We start from the raw sequence: 13346 nt of genomic DNA on the forward strand, positions 1-13346 counted from the left end.
ACTTAGCTTGTCATACACAAATGATTGTACGCTTCTAGGTTTTTTAACCGCACCCAAATGTGTACATTGTTGGTTTAACAATAGTTTACCAAAAAGGGTAGCCATAAGAGAATTTTATACCAACCATGTTCTTCTTCACCATAACTAGTTCAAATGACTCAAATGAACTAGTTAAGAGAGTTGTTCAATTGTAAGGAAATCTTATGTAACTACACAAGACACAATTGAAGCAAAGATGATTTGATTCACAAGAATCGGTTCATGAACTTTAATAGCCACGGTTTGCAAAAGCATTCCTTAGTCTTTTAAGATTAAGTTCAGATATCATATTTAGATATATAACCTTCTCAAGTTCGCAGACTAGGTTCCCGGACTTAAGACACCAGACAAAGTTTACAAACTCCAGCAGATTTTCTCGGGTTTGAGAACTTCGCCGGTTCGCGGACTGGGTTCGCAGAGTTGGCTCACGCAAGTAGTTTGTCAACTCCAGCAGAAATTCTCGGGTTTGAGAACTTCGGCAGTTCGCGGACTTGTCACTTGCCATACTTCCGGTTCTCTTGATCAACAAAGTTCGAGAACTTCGGTTCAAGGAAAACATTGGTTATGTAATCTAAACTCTCATTCCAATCATTGAAACTTTCTTAGGGGACGTTATGTAGTTGCTACACCATTTCTCGTCAAAGCAATTTTCAAAGTGATTGAAACATTTATGACTTTTGTCACTAGGTAAAGATAAACTTGGTCGAAGCGAAAAGCTTACCAACACATATTTCGAGATACAGATAGGCGAGGTATACTCGTCTCGAAATACCAAATGTGTATAATCTAGTCTATATATATATATAGCATACGACTTTTGTCTCAAAGAGTATGAGATAGAATAGATAGACTTTTGAGTGACAGATAAGTTCAAGTCTCCACATACCTTTTTGTCGAGAAGTTCCACCGGTTCATTGAGTAGTCCTTCTACTTGTATGATGAATCGCCATGAAGTCCTTGAGTTCAACTACACTTACTATCCTAGTCCGAGACTTAGCTATAAGAGACTAGAAATCAAGACTTATAGTTTTGATCACTAACATTGACAAACATGCTTGAGATAGCAACGCATGCGAGTTTTACCGAGCAGTGCTCTAACATATTTCCCTTGTTAGCTTCATTTCCTTCAACTTCTCCTTCTATTTGTGTCTCTGTCTCTCGGTTCTCTGTATCGGAGGTTGTAGAGCCCCTTTTTTGTGCACCCAAATTTTTGTTGCCTACTCGAGGTTGGGGAGTTTTAGCATTTGAAGGAGTTACTTCCATAGACCTCTTCTTTTTGCTCTTCTTATTAGTTATAACTCTACCACTTCCACTAATTTTTTGTCCCCTAACACAAAGAAAAAAAAAAGTGCAACAAAAACACAAGGTTCGGCTAAAAATACTAGGTTCGCCTACAAATATAATAAGTTCGGCTTTAAAAATATGGTTCGTCTGCTAATTCTGTATTTGGGAACGTCCAGAGAAATGTTTGGCTCAAAATATAGGAGTACTAAAATCAGCCGAACATCATGAAACTTATGTACCTACTCAACTCATGTGTTCGACCGAAAATCCACCAAAGTCGAATAAGCCGTACCTAAGACAGATCAAGGTTCGACCTAAAATCCACCAAAGTATAATAAGCCGTACCTAAGACAGACTAATGTTCGGCCTAAAATCCACCAAAGTCAAACAAGCCGTACCTAAGACAAACTAATGTTCGGCTCAAAAGTATGTTTACAAAATTAGACGAACTTTTTTTCTAGATCCTAGGTTCGTCGAAAAAATTTGGGCCGAACATATATCTGTAACCCTAATTTAAATTTCTAAATCCTATTCAATCGATTAGACATACTCGAATCAATCAGAATAAAGATGGGTTTGTTGTAAATACCTTCTAATATACATCTGAATGTCGTCGGGGTTCGGATTTCGCTCTTCACCGGCGCTCACATTGATTAGGGCTTCCTTTGCTTGATTACTTGCTTGTTTGTAATGGATTCCAACATGCGTGTCTGTATGTAGATCTCTAGCACAACGCTACGTTCTAGCATTCATTTGTAGTTATAATTTTAATCTACGATCAAAGATTTTTCATCGAACGATTAATCGGGTTATGGAAGAGGGGGGTTGGGGCCCTGGGGGGGAGGGGGGGCTCGGCTGCTGCTGCTTAAAGGGAGAAGAAGGAGGAAGAAGAAGAATTAGAGAAGAAAGAATGTTGACTGTTTTTTTTTTTTGAATAGTTTTAGCTTAGGTTTTAATTTAGTCAAAGGGTATTTAAGTAATCTAATAAATTTTAGTTTAAATTTTTAATTAAATTGAAGGGCATTTAATTAATCTAATCCAATTAAAGGGTAACCTAGTAATTTTAGTATGATTTAAATACCCCTTATAAAGATACCCTAGATGGTATCATCATTTAGTATGCCTCAAAAAAATTCAGTATGCATGAAGACTCTGAATAACTTCTCTACTCTAGTGACGACGTAGTGGGCCTTGGATATGGTGGGATTTTTGCTTGGGAGATGGGAATGGTGCCGTAGGCCCGCATCTATGTGATGTGCCTTATTGCAGAAACTAGGAATTACCAATAGGTACTATTATAGTGATACTAGTTAGTGGCAGGTCCACCCACTAAAGCCCAATAACTAGTGGTCCATAATAAAAAAAAACATAAAAATGGACCCAATTTTTTAATTCCAGGTCCTGTACACGTGCGGGACAAATCATGTGAAATTTTCAAATACCTAAACTACCCTTCCAATCATACATATATTTAAGCAGCCTATTTCAAAGTTTCTAAAAAAAAAACATCGAATTCACATCCGGTTTCTGCTCTATTTCTTCTTCTCGCTTTTGGACTAGGGTTTTTGAAGATTTCTTTAGTGATTTTAACAGGTATGTTGCTTAATCTTTTCTATTTTCTTCTTTCTGCTACAGTTTCATGGAGATTGGTTGTGTTCTGTTTTGTTTTTTATGAATCTTGTTCGTATTTATTAAGTTATTTGGTTAGATTGTTAAGTTTTTAGCTTATTTTAGCTTTCGATTTGATTATCTTTTTGTTTTCTTTTCAAAATCAGGTTTGTTTTCACTTTCAGATCGTATTATCCAGCAGTACATATATGACATACTCATTGTTTCTGCTACAGTTTTTGAATCATGTTTAAGATTTGAATTTGGATCATGGAGATTGGTTGTGTTCTGTTTTGTTTTTTTATGAATCTTGTTCGTATTTATTAAGTTATTTGGTTAGATTGTTAAGTTTTTAGCTTATTTTAGCTTTCGATTTGATTATCTTTCTGTTTTCTTTTCAAAATCAGGTTTGTTTTCACTTTCAGATCGTATTATCCAGCAGTACATATATGACATACTCATTGTTTCTGCTACAGTTTTTGAATCATGTTTAAGATTTGAATTTTGGATCATGGAGATTGGTTGTGTTCTGTTTGTTTTTTATGAATCTTGTTCGTATTTATTCAGTTATTTGGTTAGATTGTTAAGTTTTTAGCTTATTTTAGCTTTCGATTTGATTATCTTTCTGTTTTCTTTTCAAAATCAGTTTTGTTCTCACTTTCAGATCGTATTATCCAGCAGTACATATATGACATACTCATTGTTTCTGCTACAGTTTTTGAATCATGTTTAAGATTTGAATTTTGGATCATGGAGATTGGTTGTGTTCTGTTTGTTTTTTATGAATCTTGTTCGTATTTATTCAGTTATTTGGTTAGATTGTTAAGTTTTTAGCTTATTTTAGCTTTCGATTTGATTATCTTTCTGTTTTCTTTTCAAAATCAGGTTTGTTTTCACTTTCAGATCGTATTATCCAGCAGTACATATATGACATACTCATTGTTTCTGCTACAGTTTTTGAATCATGTTTAAGATTTGAATTTTGGATCATGGAGATTGGTTGTGTTCTGTTTGTTTTTTATGAATCTTGTTCGTATTTATTCAGTTATTTGGTTAGATTGTTAAGTTTTTAGCTTATTTTAGCTTTCGATTTGATTATCTTTCTGTTTTCTTTTCAAAATCAGGTTTGTTCTCACTTTCAGATCGTATTATCCCAGCATATATGACATACTCATTGTTTCTGCTCTTAGATTCTGTTTCTTGCATAGATCTCTCACTTTTTTAGTTTGACCCATCAGTACGTATGTGAAATACTGTATTTTAATACTGTTACATCTTTGTCACATTTGCAGGTTCAAAACATGTCTGATGCAGAGTGTTCCAATCCAAATACCTACTGCTATGCATACATTTACTATAAGCATCATCATTTTGCTCACCTCGTTACTTTTAAGTCTAGTATTGATGACCTGAAATTTCTTATTTGTGAAAACTGGAGAACCTTGAACCCTTCTGAGATTATCATCACTTATGTTGAGAATGGTGTCAAAGTGCCTGTGATTGCTGACTTTCAACTTCATGGTCTCGCTGCCTTGCATTTTTCAAAGAAATCGGCGTTCTTTGAGCTGCATGTGGATTTTCTTTCTGCTGGTGGATGTAGTTCCTCTACATTCAGCGACGTCGACAACAATTCAGAACTGATTAGGGCAGATAGAGATAGTTATGAAACTGATGGAAAAGAAATTGTTAAACCTCTTCTGTCCGATGGGTGGGAGAATGTTTTTGATGATCCTAACAAGCTTTTTCGTGGTGGTGTTGATGCTGTTCGGTTGGCCTGTCAAAAGTATTGTTTGAAGACTGGGTATCGCGTAACAAAGGTGAAGAATGATCGTGAAAGGTTCACAATGAAATGCAGTAAAGTCCCATGCACTTGGATGATCCATGCAGTTGCTATTGATTCTACTTGCGATGTTTTTAGGATAAAAAAGTATGTTGGGAGGCACACTTGTGGAGCTGGTGTGAAGTTGAGAAGTCCTAAAGTATCGAAGAAGCTGGTACACAACCTTATTCATGATCGTGTGATGCACAACCCACTTATCAAGCCTCGCGAAATTGAAGATTATATAAAAGTTGGTGCTGGTGTTAATATCAAATATCACCATGCATATCATGGTTTGGAACGGTCACACCATGAAATTTTTGGGAATGATGTAAAGTCTTACTCTGATCTGGTTTGGTGGGTGAATTCATTGAAAGAAACAAATCCTGGCTCTTATGGGATTTTCAGTTTAACGATGCAACTCAGACATTTGAAAGGTTATTCATCGCAATAGGCGCTTGTATTGAAGGTTATAGACTTTGTCGACCAATGATTTTTGTTGATGCAACTTTTCTGACCGGGAGATTTAGAGGTACCCTTATGGCTGCTACTTGTCTGAATGGGAATCAAGGCAAGTGCTCTTTGTTACGTTTTAATTGTTATTGTTTACAAGTTATTCACTGCTTTTAATCGTTGGAACTTTTTGAGTATACCATTTATGTACTGAAAAGTTATTGTGTCTAACACACACTAATTCATATATGTAAGCATAAGACCTTTTTTTGAGTACAATATGTCTATTATGTACTGGAAATTCTTAGTCTATTTTCCAGTACATAATATATGTTACGTCTATGAATATAGCAACATATTTAGTGACAGTATATATATATGTACTGTTTGTTTTTTGCAGGTTTTTATCCGCTAGCCTTTGCATTGGTCCCAGGAGAGGATGTTGACAATTGGGATTGGTTTATGTGCAATCTTAGCAACATTGTTGATGACCGTCCTATCACCTTTATGTCTGATCGTCATGAAGGATTGTTGAGGGCTATTCCTAAACACTTTCCTACTTCCCATCATGGCTATTGTTACTACCACTTGCAAGGAAACTTACCAATCAGGAAATCGGACGAGAAGTACAAAGAAGTTATGGCTTGTTTCAAAAAAGCAACTTATGCTCTCACACCAGCAAGATATGAAGAAGCACTAATGGAAATGGAGTTAATGGGAAGGCCTGGGGTTGCTGAGTATTGCCGCAATATACCTAGGGAACATTGGTACAGCGCGTTCTTCACCGGCTGTAGATTTGGTCAGACTACATCAAGCGTTGCTGAGTCCTTCAATAATTGGATTCGGAAAGACAAGAGGTTGCATGCCTGCGCCCTCGTTGACATGATCAGGTTTGTGTGTGTGTTTTTTTTGTTGGTGTTTCTTTGTTTTTGGTTCATTTTTTTTTTGTTCAAAATTTATTAAAAGTGTTCTTTTTGTTCCGTTCATAGGTTACGCGTTATGGAGTTGATGAATGAACGTCGCGAAATGAGTCTTTTGATGGACCCAGAGAAGCTCACTCCTACCTACGAGGCGTTACTTAAAGAACATATTCAAATTGGTCGAGTTTGGAATGTTACTCAGTCATCTGCGTATGAGTATGAGATTCATTCGCCTAGGTTAGCTTTATCCCATAAAACAACTTTTACTGTACTATAGCATACATGTAGGAGTGAATCATATGTTTTGTTTTTTTGTATTTGTATTTGTTTGCAGTGCTGCATATATGTACTGCTTTTAAGTTATTTGTGCTGAAAAGCTTTTTACGCATCTGCAGGTCTCACACTGTTGATCTGCTGAACAAGACTTGCACCTGCCAAAGATGGCGTGTTTATGGTTTTCCATGCTCTCATGCTACATCAGCTATATCTGCCAAGGGTGATCGATACGTAGATTATATCGAAGACTACTTCAAAGTTACAAATTTTCAGAAGCTGTATTCAATTGCTATCACACCAATCCCCAACTACAACAGGCCAGAGCAGTATCTGCTAGAGGATACTATTTTTCCACCCCATCCACGAGTTCCACCAGGTAGGCCAAAGGGAAATCGTATCAAAAATGCATGGGAGAAAGCTAAGAAGTCCGTCCGTTGTTCCAACTGTAAGAAGAAAACTCACCACAACAAGGCAACGTGCACTGTCATTCCTTCATACCCATGAGTTTTAGATTTTCAGTTCTCCCTTATTAGTTTTATTGGTCACAATGCAGATTCTGTTTTGCGCATCATTTTAAACACTTTTGTTCGCTTTTTTTAGAGTGCTGAAATTATGTACTATTTGATATCTTTCTGGGACAAGGTACTTTGTGCTCATTTAAGACTCTTTTAATGGTACTTTGTACTGCATTATCCACTTTCAATATTATTGGTTTTTCAGGTTGATTTCCAAGTTTGTTCAAGACTTTCTGAGCACAACTATTATGTACTTTCTGTTCAATTAAGACACACCAAACAAAGAGACCAACTCTGAGATTCATGTTCTCTCCCATCATGATTAACAAATTTAGAGAGTCATATTCTTCAATTGACTCTAATAGCTGGTCTATGTTACATAATACACACCAAAACACTTCATACTATGGACTTTTACCATCCAACATGTCAACATTTTTATAAAGCCAAACAACTGTACATAGATTAAACACAAACACCATAGTTTCGAGAACAATTGTTATCAAAATAAATAAGAATAATTACTAAACTTTGATATTGTCTAAAACAAACTAGCAAACTCTGAATATGTTCTCTATGATAACTTCTACTATGCATTCCTAATTCATATAAGCACTGTCTTAAAAACCTTTTGGAGCATGAATATTCCAGCTCTCCTCAGGACGAGATGTTGCTGAGAGTATTTTGTATGCTAAAGAGATCCTCTTCTTATGTATTTTGTCCTTTAGTTCTTCTGGGTCTCCCAAGCTCATTCGCACTCCATCAAGACAAGTAGGGTTCGCTCCTTTTCTCTTTATAAATTAGGGTTTATCAGTTCAAGACAAGTATGAACTAACAAGAGTTTCACACTAATAACAATAATAGGAACAGACAATAGTTAAATGCTTATTTTGTGTTTTAATTATTCTTTTTTCTCTAAATCAACGAACCATAACACTTTTGCTTTCTCAACCTATGGTTTACGAACATCTATCGATCAAGGTATTGCTAGGGTTTTCTTCTCCTTTTTTTATCAGCGATAAAAGGTATAAACATCATTCGATTTTTTAGTTGGGTTTTCATAGAGTTTTCTATTTCTCTTTTATTAACGAGAAGAAGATATATCAGGATGATTTTTTTTTTTTACTAATTTAACAGTGATCTTGGGTTTTCATAGGGTTTTGTTCTTCTCTGACTCCCTTCAATTACAAATTTATTTAATTTAAACAAGTCTCTTTTGTTTTATTTTCGTTATTCTAATTGTCTTGCTTTGTTTGTTACAGAAATTAATACAGATTGATATTGATTTGTGGAGCTGAAGATTGATGCTCTTATGGATGCAAGCTGAGAGTAATATCATGTTTCTGTCTAAATTCTTCGATACCATTTTTTAAAATTTCCTTTTCTTTTTGGACAGTAACAAGTAATTTTTTCTGGTTTATTTTATTGTTGGTTTTGATTGTGCCAATATTTTGTAGGGTTATTGTGATTAATGTGATGGTTCCCAGTTTTGTAGGGTTTATTTGAACAGGGTATGAGAATCTTTTAAACCAGACGGGACGGATATAAGGGCATTTGAACAGGGTATGGGAATCTGTTTCATGAGGGTGACCACACAAGGTGCAGGTGGTATCAATTGTGGTAACCCATCTAACTATTTTACTGCTAATCGGTAGAATACCATTATAGCATTTCCAAACAAAAACTATGATTCTAGGTAGAACCTATATGATCAATTGTCAAAAAAAAATATTGGTTTCTTTGTTGTGCCGAGATAGTATGCCCATTAGGTAATGATGTTATGGCATACTCATTCATTCATGCATCATATTTATTTCTGTAACATCAATAACACAACTATTTATTCTTTCTCTTCCTTCTTATGTAGTTTACAACTCTATCATCAAACTAAGCTGAAGCTTTCCCTGCCCAAAAATGGATTTAACGCAGTTCATGAAGTTATTGAAAATGCTGGGTACATAGATGGAGGAAAATGCAACGATGTTAGTGGTGCACGCTGAAACTCTCAAAAAATTGGCTGAATTTGTTATCTTCTAGATTTTAGAGGAATCCTGACTGGTTGCATAAATTGCAATATTTAGTGAGTTTTAGTGAGTCACGGATTCATGCTCTATTTCAGGTCTCGAAACTGACACAAGCTACTCAGCAGCTTTTGATCAAATGGTCAACTGTTATGAAGCAATTCAAAAACAAAAATCCTTTGAGAAGTAGGTTATGCTAGTTAGTATCATAACAAAAGTACAACTTTGGAAAAGGATCTCCGTGCATCAATGCTATATAAGGTGAGATATTACCTGTTTTTGAATATGAGCTGATCGGTAATTACCTATTGTTTAATATTCAACAATGTTGCTCTAAATATGCTCAATTCAGTTTGCCCGAGGTTAAACGAATGGAAAAAATTAGCTTACTGTTTTAAAAGGTACACATTCGAGTTTGTATCGTTCTACAGAACTTTGTTGTCAAAAACATTTTGTTAATCTGTTTTTTGCTTTTATATGAAGATGTATTAATGTGGTACCTTCGTGTACAATTAGATTTTCTAAACTTAATTTTGTGATAACTGAATCAGGTCTTCTAGCAGGATTAAACCCAAGGCAATGGCAATCATCTGCAAAGCCTACCAGTGATAACATTAAGAAACATTTATCACATCACTACAATTATGCAGACACTTCATAAATATTCAGCACACTGTTGCCATAAAGATCCATCACAACCGTGTAATAACATGGTCTATTTTTGTTATTTGTTAATTTTGCAGGTACCTTTGAAAGTATCAATTTGTACTAATGGTTGTGGGAACGGGAGCTGACAAGTACCCTTGAAAGTTTCTTGGAGCTAATTGAGAACAAATAGTAATAGGAAAAAGGGGTCGATATGTTATTGGTTGTGGCAATGGAAGCTGACAAGTACTGATTTAATTCAAAAGAAATTATTGTTGTTATAAGTTGTGCTGTGCTAATTGCGGAAAATATATGAGGAATATAGAATATGAGGAATATAGATGAAGATATATTTCAATTACAAGTAAAGCTCATCGATAGTAAATGTGGTAATTAAGGTCTTTACATGTAGGGCACTTCTTTAGTTCACTCATGGATAGTTGCCGAGGATTCTGTGAAGAAATCTCCCCAGCAAACGGATACTGAACCATGTTGTAAATGTTAAATTGTCATTATGATATTACAAGTGTATGCCAGGTTAACAACGGTTACTTCACCGCCCTTACGTATACGCACATTCACTTTTTATATATGTCGATTTATCTGTTTGTATGTGTCTATCCCTTTCGGTCTTCTTTCAAGTGGGAGAATCTGCATCTCCGCACAAGTCAGGTAGTATTAAGAGTTACAAGAGAATAAAAAATAAAAAATGAGCTAATACATCAGAATAGAGGCATAAAAGTTGTGGAGATTGGCTCATTGGCATATAAACACAACCGAACCCATAATTATGCCAATTGTACTTATGAAGAACAATGAAAGCCAAGAAATGTGTTGTAATTTATTTAATAGCCTGTGAGAATCTTATATAATCTGGTGTTTAATTTATTTTTGATTGTTCAACTTTGCTTACTACTGTTGTTTTACAAGTTATTTGAGACAACTAATCTGAGGCCGTGCAGCGCATGGGCGCACATCTAGTGACAATAGTGTCGGCTGTTGTCAAAAGATTTCTCCGTAGATTCTACCGGTGCACGTAGAGCATACAAGTATCAGGTTGAGAAAACAAATGCTACTATATTTTTTTGTAGCGCGTTCTCGAGGTGGTGACTCGGTTATTTGTAAGAGTATACTTGGCATACTGTCGTACCAACAACAACAAAAAAAGATATCCGAGCCATATTACAAAACCATCAAAAATAAATAAAAAAAAAAGTCCACCAAATAGAAAAATAAAGTCGTAGGCCCACTAACTCCATAATCTGATCGGTGCAGCTACGATGTGGTCCGATCGCATCATTTAAGTATGTGGCCCATCTTAAAATAGTGACACGTAAATTTTTTTTCTTTAAAACAGTTTCATTATCTAACTTTTTGTTTTAACTTCCTACTTTTTTCAAAAAATAAAGTAATTACGGGAATTTAGAGGGGCAGGTTTTTAATTTGAGTACATGTCGAATTATTAAGAGGGGCCACATACAAAATATATGCGGCCCAACCGCATCATAACCCGACCGTAATCCGATCTAGCCATGGATCGAGGGGGGTTAACCAACACTACTTACCTCTTTGTGATTTTTTTTGACCCTACTCTTGATACGAGACCCCTGTTATAAATATCACCACTACTGCGTTAAACTCCATTTACTAATAAACTCCGCCCCGAAAAACAAAAAGAAACAAACTCGCTTTTCCTCCTGTCACCAGCCTCTTTTTTCTGTCTGTAATTTTCTAGGGGTTTCAACTCTTCAAAAGGGGGTTTTGATTTTGCGGAGAAAATAACCTCTTTTATAGAATTTGCATGGCAATAAGCTTGTTATCACATGAGGTATCAGACCTCTGTCTTGGTAAACCAGCTTTGAGATCATTATCAATTTCTGCTACAATTAGTGATGCTTTATCCGTATTGAAATTCACCGGTGAAAATTATATTAGCATATGGAGTTGTGATCATTCTGACCTATTAAAAATTGGTAATAGTTGCGGAGAAGAAGAAAAATGTAGATGTATTGGGAAAATTTGTATGGTTAACATTGTTTGTTATCTATGTAAAGAAGAGAATGTATCAAATCCTTGTCTTGCATTAAAATCTCCTGTTTCTGTTCTTCTTCCTGAGGGTGTTTCTCCTGGAGTTATTAGGCATGTGGAGCCACATTCAAGGTTTTTTTTTTTTTTTTTTTTTTTTTTTTTTTTTTTTTTTTTTTTTAGGGTTTCCGTTTCTTTGAATTTTTTGATTGTTTTTTATTTTGTTTTTGCTGTTTCTTGTTTTTTAATCTTGTGTGTTGTTAATTTTTTGATGAATCGTGGGAGGTTTTTTGTTGCATGAATTGTTCCGGCAATGTCAAAGATTTTTGCCGGATTCAAAAATCAGAGCTTGTTAGAGGTGTCCTTTTTATCTCTCTTTTTTTGACTGTTACTTGTTTGTATTATTGTCTCTGTTAAAATAAAGACCAATTTCATTGAGAAGAGAGAAATTAAGGAACAATTTCACAAAGAAGAAACAATTTTAACATTTATGTTGGTATTCCATAAACTAGCAGAAAGATAAATTAACCTGGTCAAGATAGAAAACCGAGTCAGATAGAGTAGAACCAAACAATTTTTACAGGTCTGTTGTTGAAAATTGCAGTTTGTTTGATTGTTTAAACTTATGTCTCTCTGCAGCAACTAATTAGTTTCAATCTGTTTGTTTTTTGTTTATTTCTACAGTTTGCTAGAAGTGATTGATCTCATCATAGAAGGTGGTGCACAGAACTTGATTGTACCCTTAAAAACCAGCTCAAGGAAAAAGCTTCTTTCAAAATCTTCGTTTGGGCCAACTCACCACAGTGGTCATGAATTTTGTTGGTTAACACAAGAAGATGTCATTCGGTATCTTCTCAACTTAATTGGTCTATTCTCTCCGACCCCATTTTACTCAATTGAGTCGCTCGATATTATTGATCCTGAAATTCTAGCTGTTGGTTACCATGACCCTGCTTCTTCTGCTGTCACTGCTATTTCTAATGCCTTAGCTCAACAAACCTCGGTTGCAGTAGTCGATGAATTAGGAAAATTGTTAGGGGAAATTTCACCATTAACCCTTTCTAATAGTGAAGAAACTGTTGCAGCTGCAATTACAACACTCTCAGCTGGTGAGTTAATGTCTTACATAGATTGTGGTGGCCCACCCAGTCATTTGATCAAAAAGGTTAAAACAAGATTGGAGGAAAGAAATTTACAAGGGATGTTGGATTTGATACAAGAGTTGAGTATGTCAAAATCTTCCTCATCATCGTCGCAACCATTTTCTTCCTTTTGGTCCTCTTCCTCTTCGTCTTCCTCTTCTTCAGATGACGAATGCGCTTCTACTTTACTGAGAAGTAGTAGTGATAATACACCAACAAAATCAAATAGTATGAGCAGTAGATGTAGCAGATCAAGTTGTTATTCAGCAAGGTTAGTAAGAAGATCAGAAGCAATTGTTTGTAATCGTAGAAGTTCATTAGTCGCTGTCATGATTCAAGCTTTAGCTCATAGAGTTAATTATGTCTGGGTCATTGAAGATGATTATACGTTGGTTGGTATTGTTACTTTCTCAGAGATGTTAAAAATCTTTAGGGAACATTTAAATTCAATTTAGTTACTATTCCTTAAATTCTTCCTAAAACAAATATGAAAAGTGTGTAGAGCATAATGGTTTGTGAACTCAAAATTCTATATTAAAATAGGATTTCCGGGAGTGTTCTTGTAGAGATGAATTTTGTAATGAGTTTATCTTTGTTTA

At 35.3% G+C, this 13346-nt stretch overlaps 1 protein-coding gene across 1 annotated transcript; it reads left to right on the forward strand.

Annotated features, from left to right (window-relative positions):
* Window positions 1–11243: 11243 nt before the first annotated feature.
* LOC113306485 (CBS domain-containing protein CBSX5-like) lies at window positions 11244–13346 on the forward strand. Its single transcript, XM_026555416.1, has 2 exons — window positions 11244–11740; window positions 12290–13346. Exons 1-2 carry the CDS (start codon window positions 11382–11384, stop codon window positions 13200–13202), a joined length of 1272 nt encoding a protein of 423 aa, XP_026411201.1. The 5' UTR covers window positions 11244–11381; the 3' UTR covers window positions 13203–13346.

The sequence above is a fragment of the Papaver somniferum genome, chromosome 1, assembly GCF_003573695.1.
Source record: "Papaver somniferum cultivar HN1 chromosome 1, ASM357369v1, whole genome shotgun sequence".
In the NCBI taxonomy this organism is placed as follows: domain Eukaryota; kingdom Viridiplantae; phylum Streptophyta; class Magnoliopsida; order Ranunculales; family Papaveraceae; genus Papaver; species Papaver somniferum.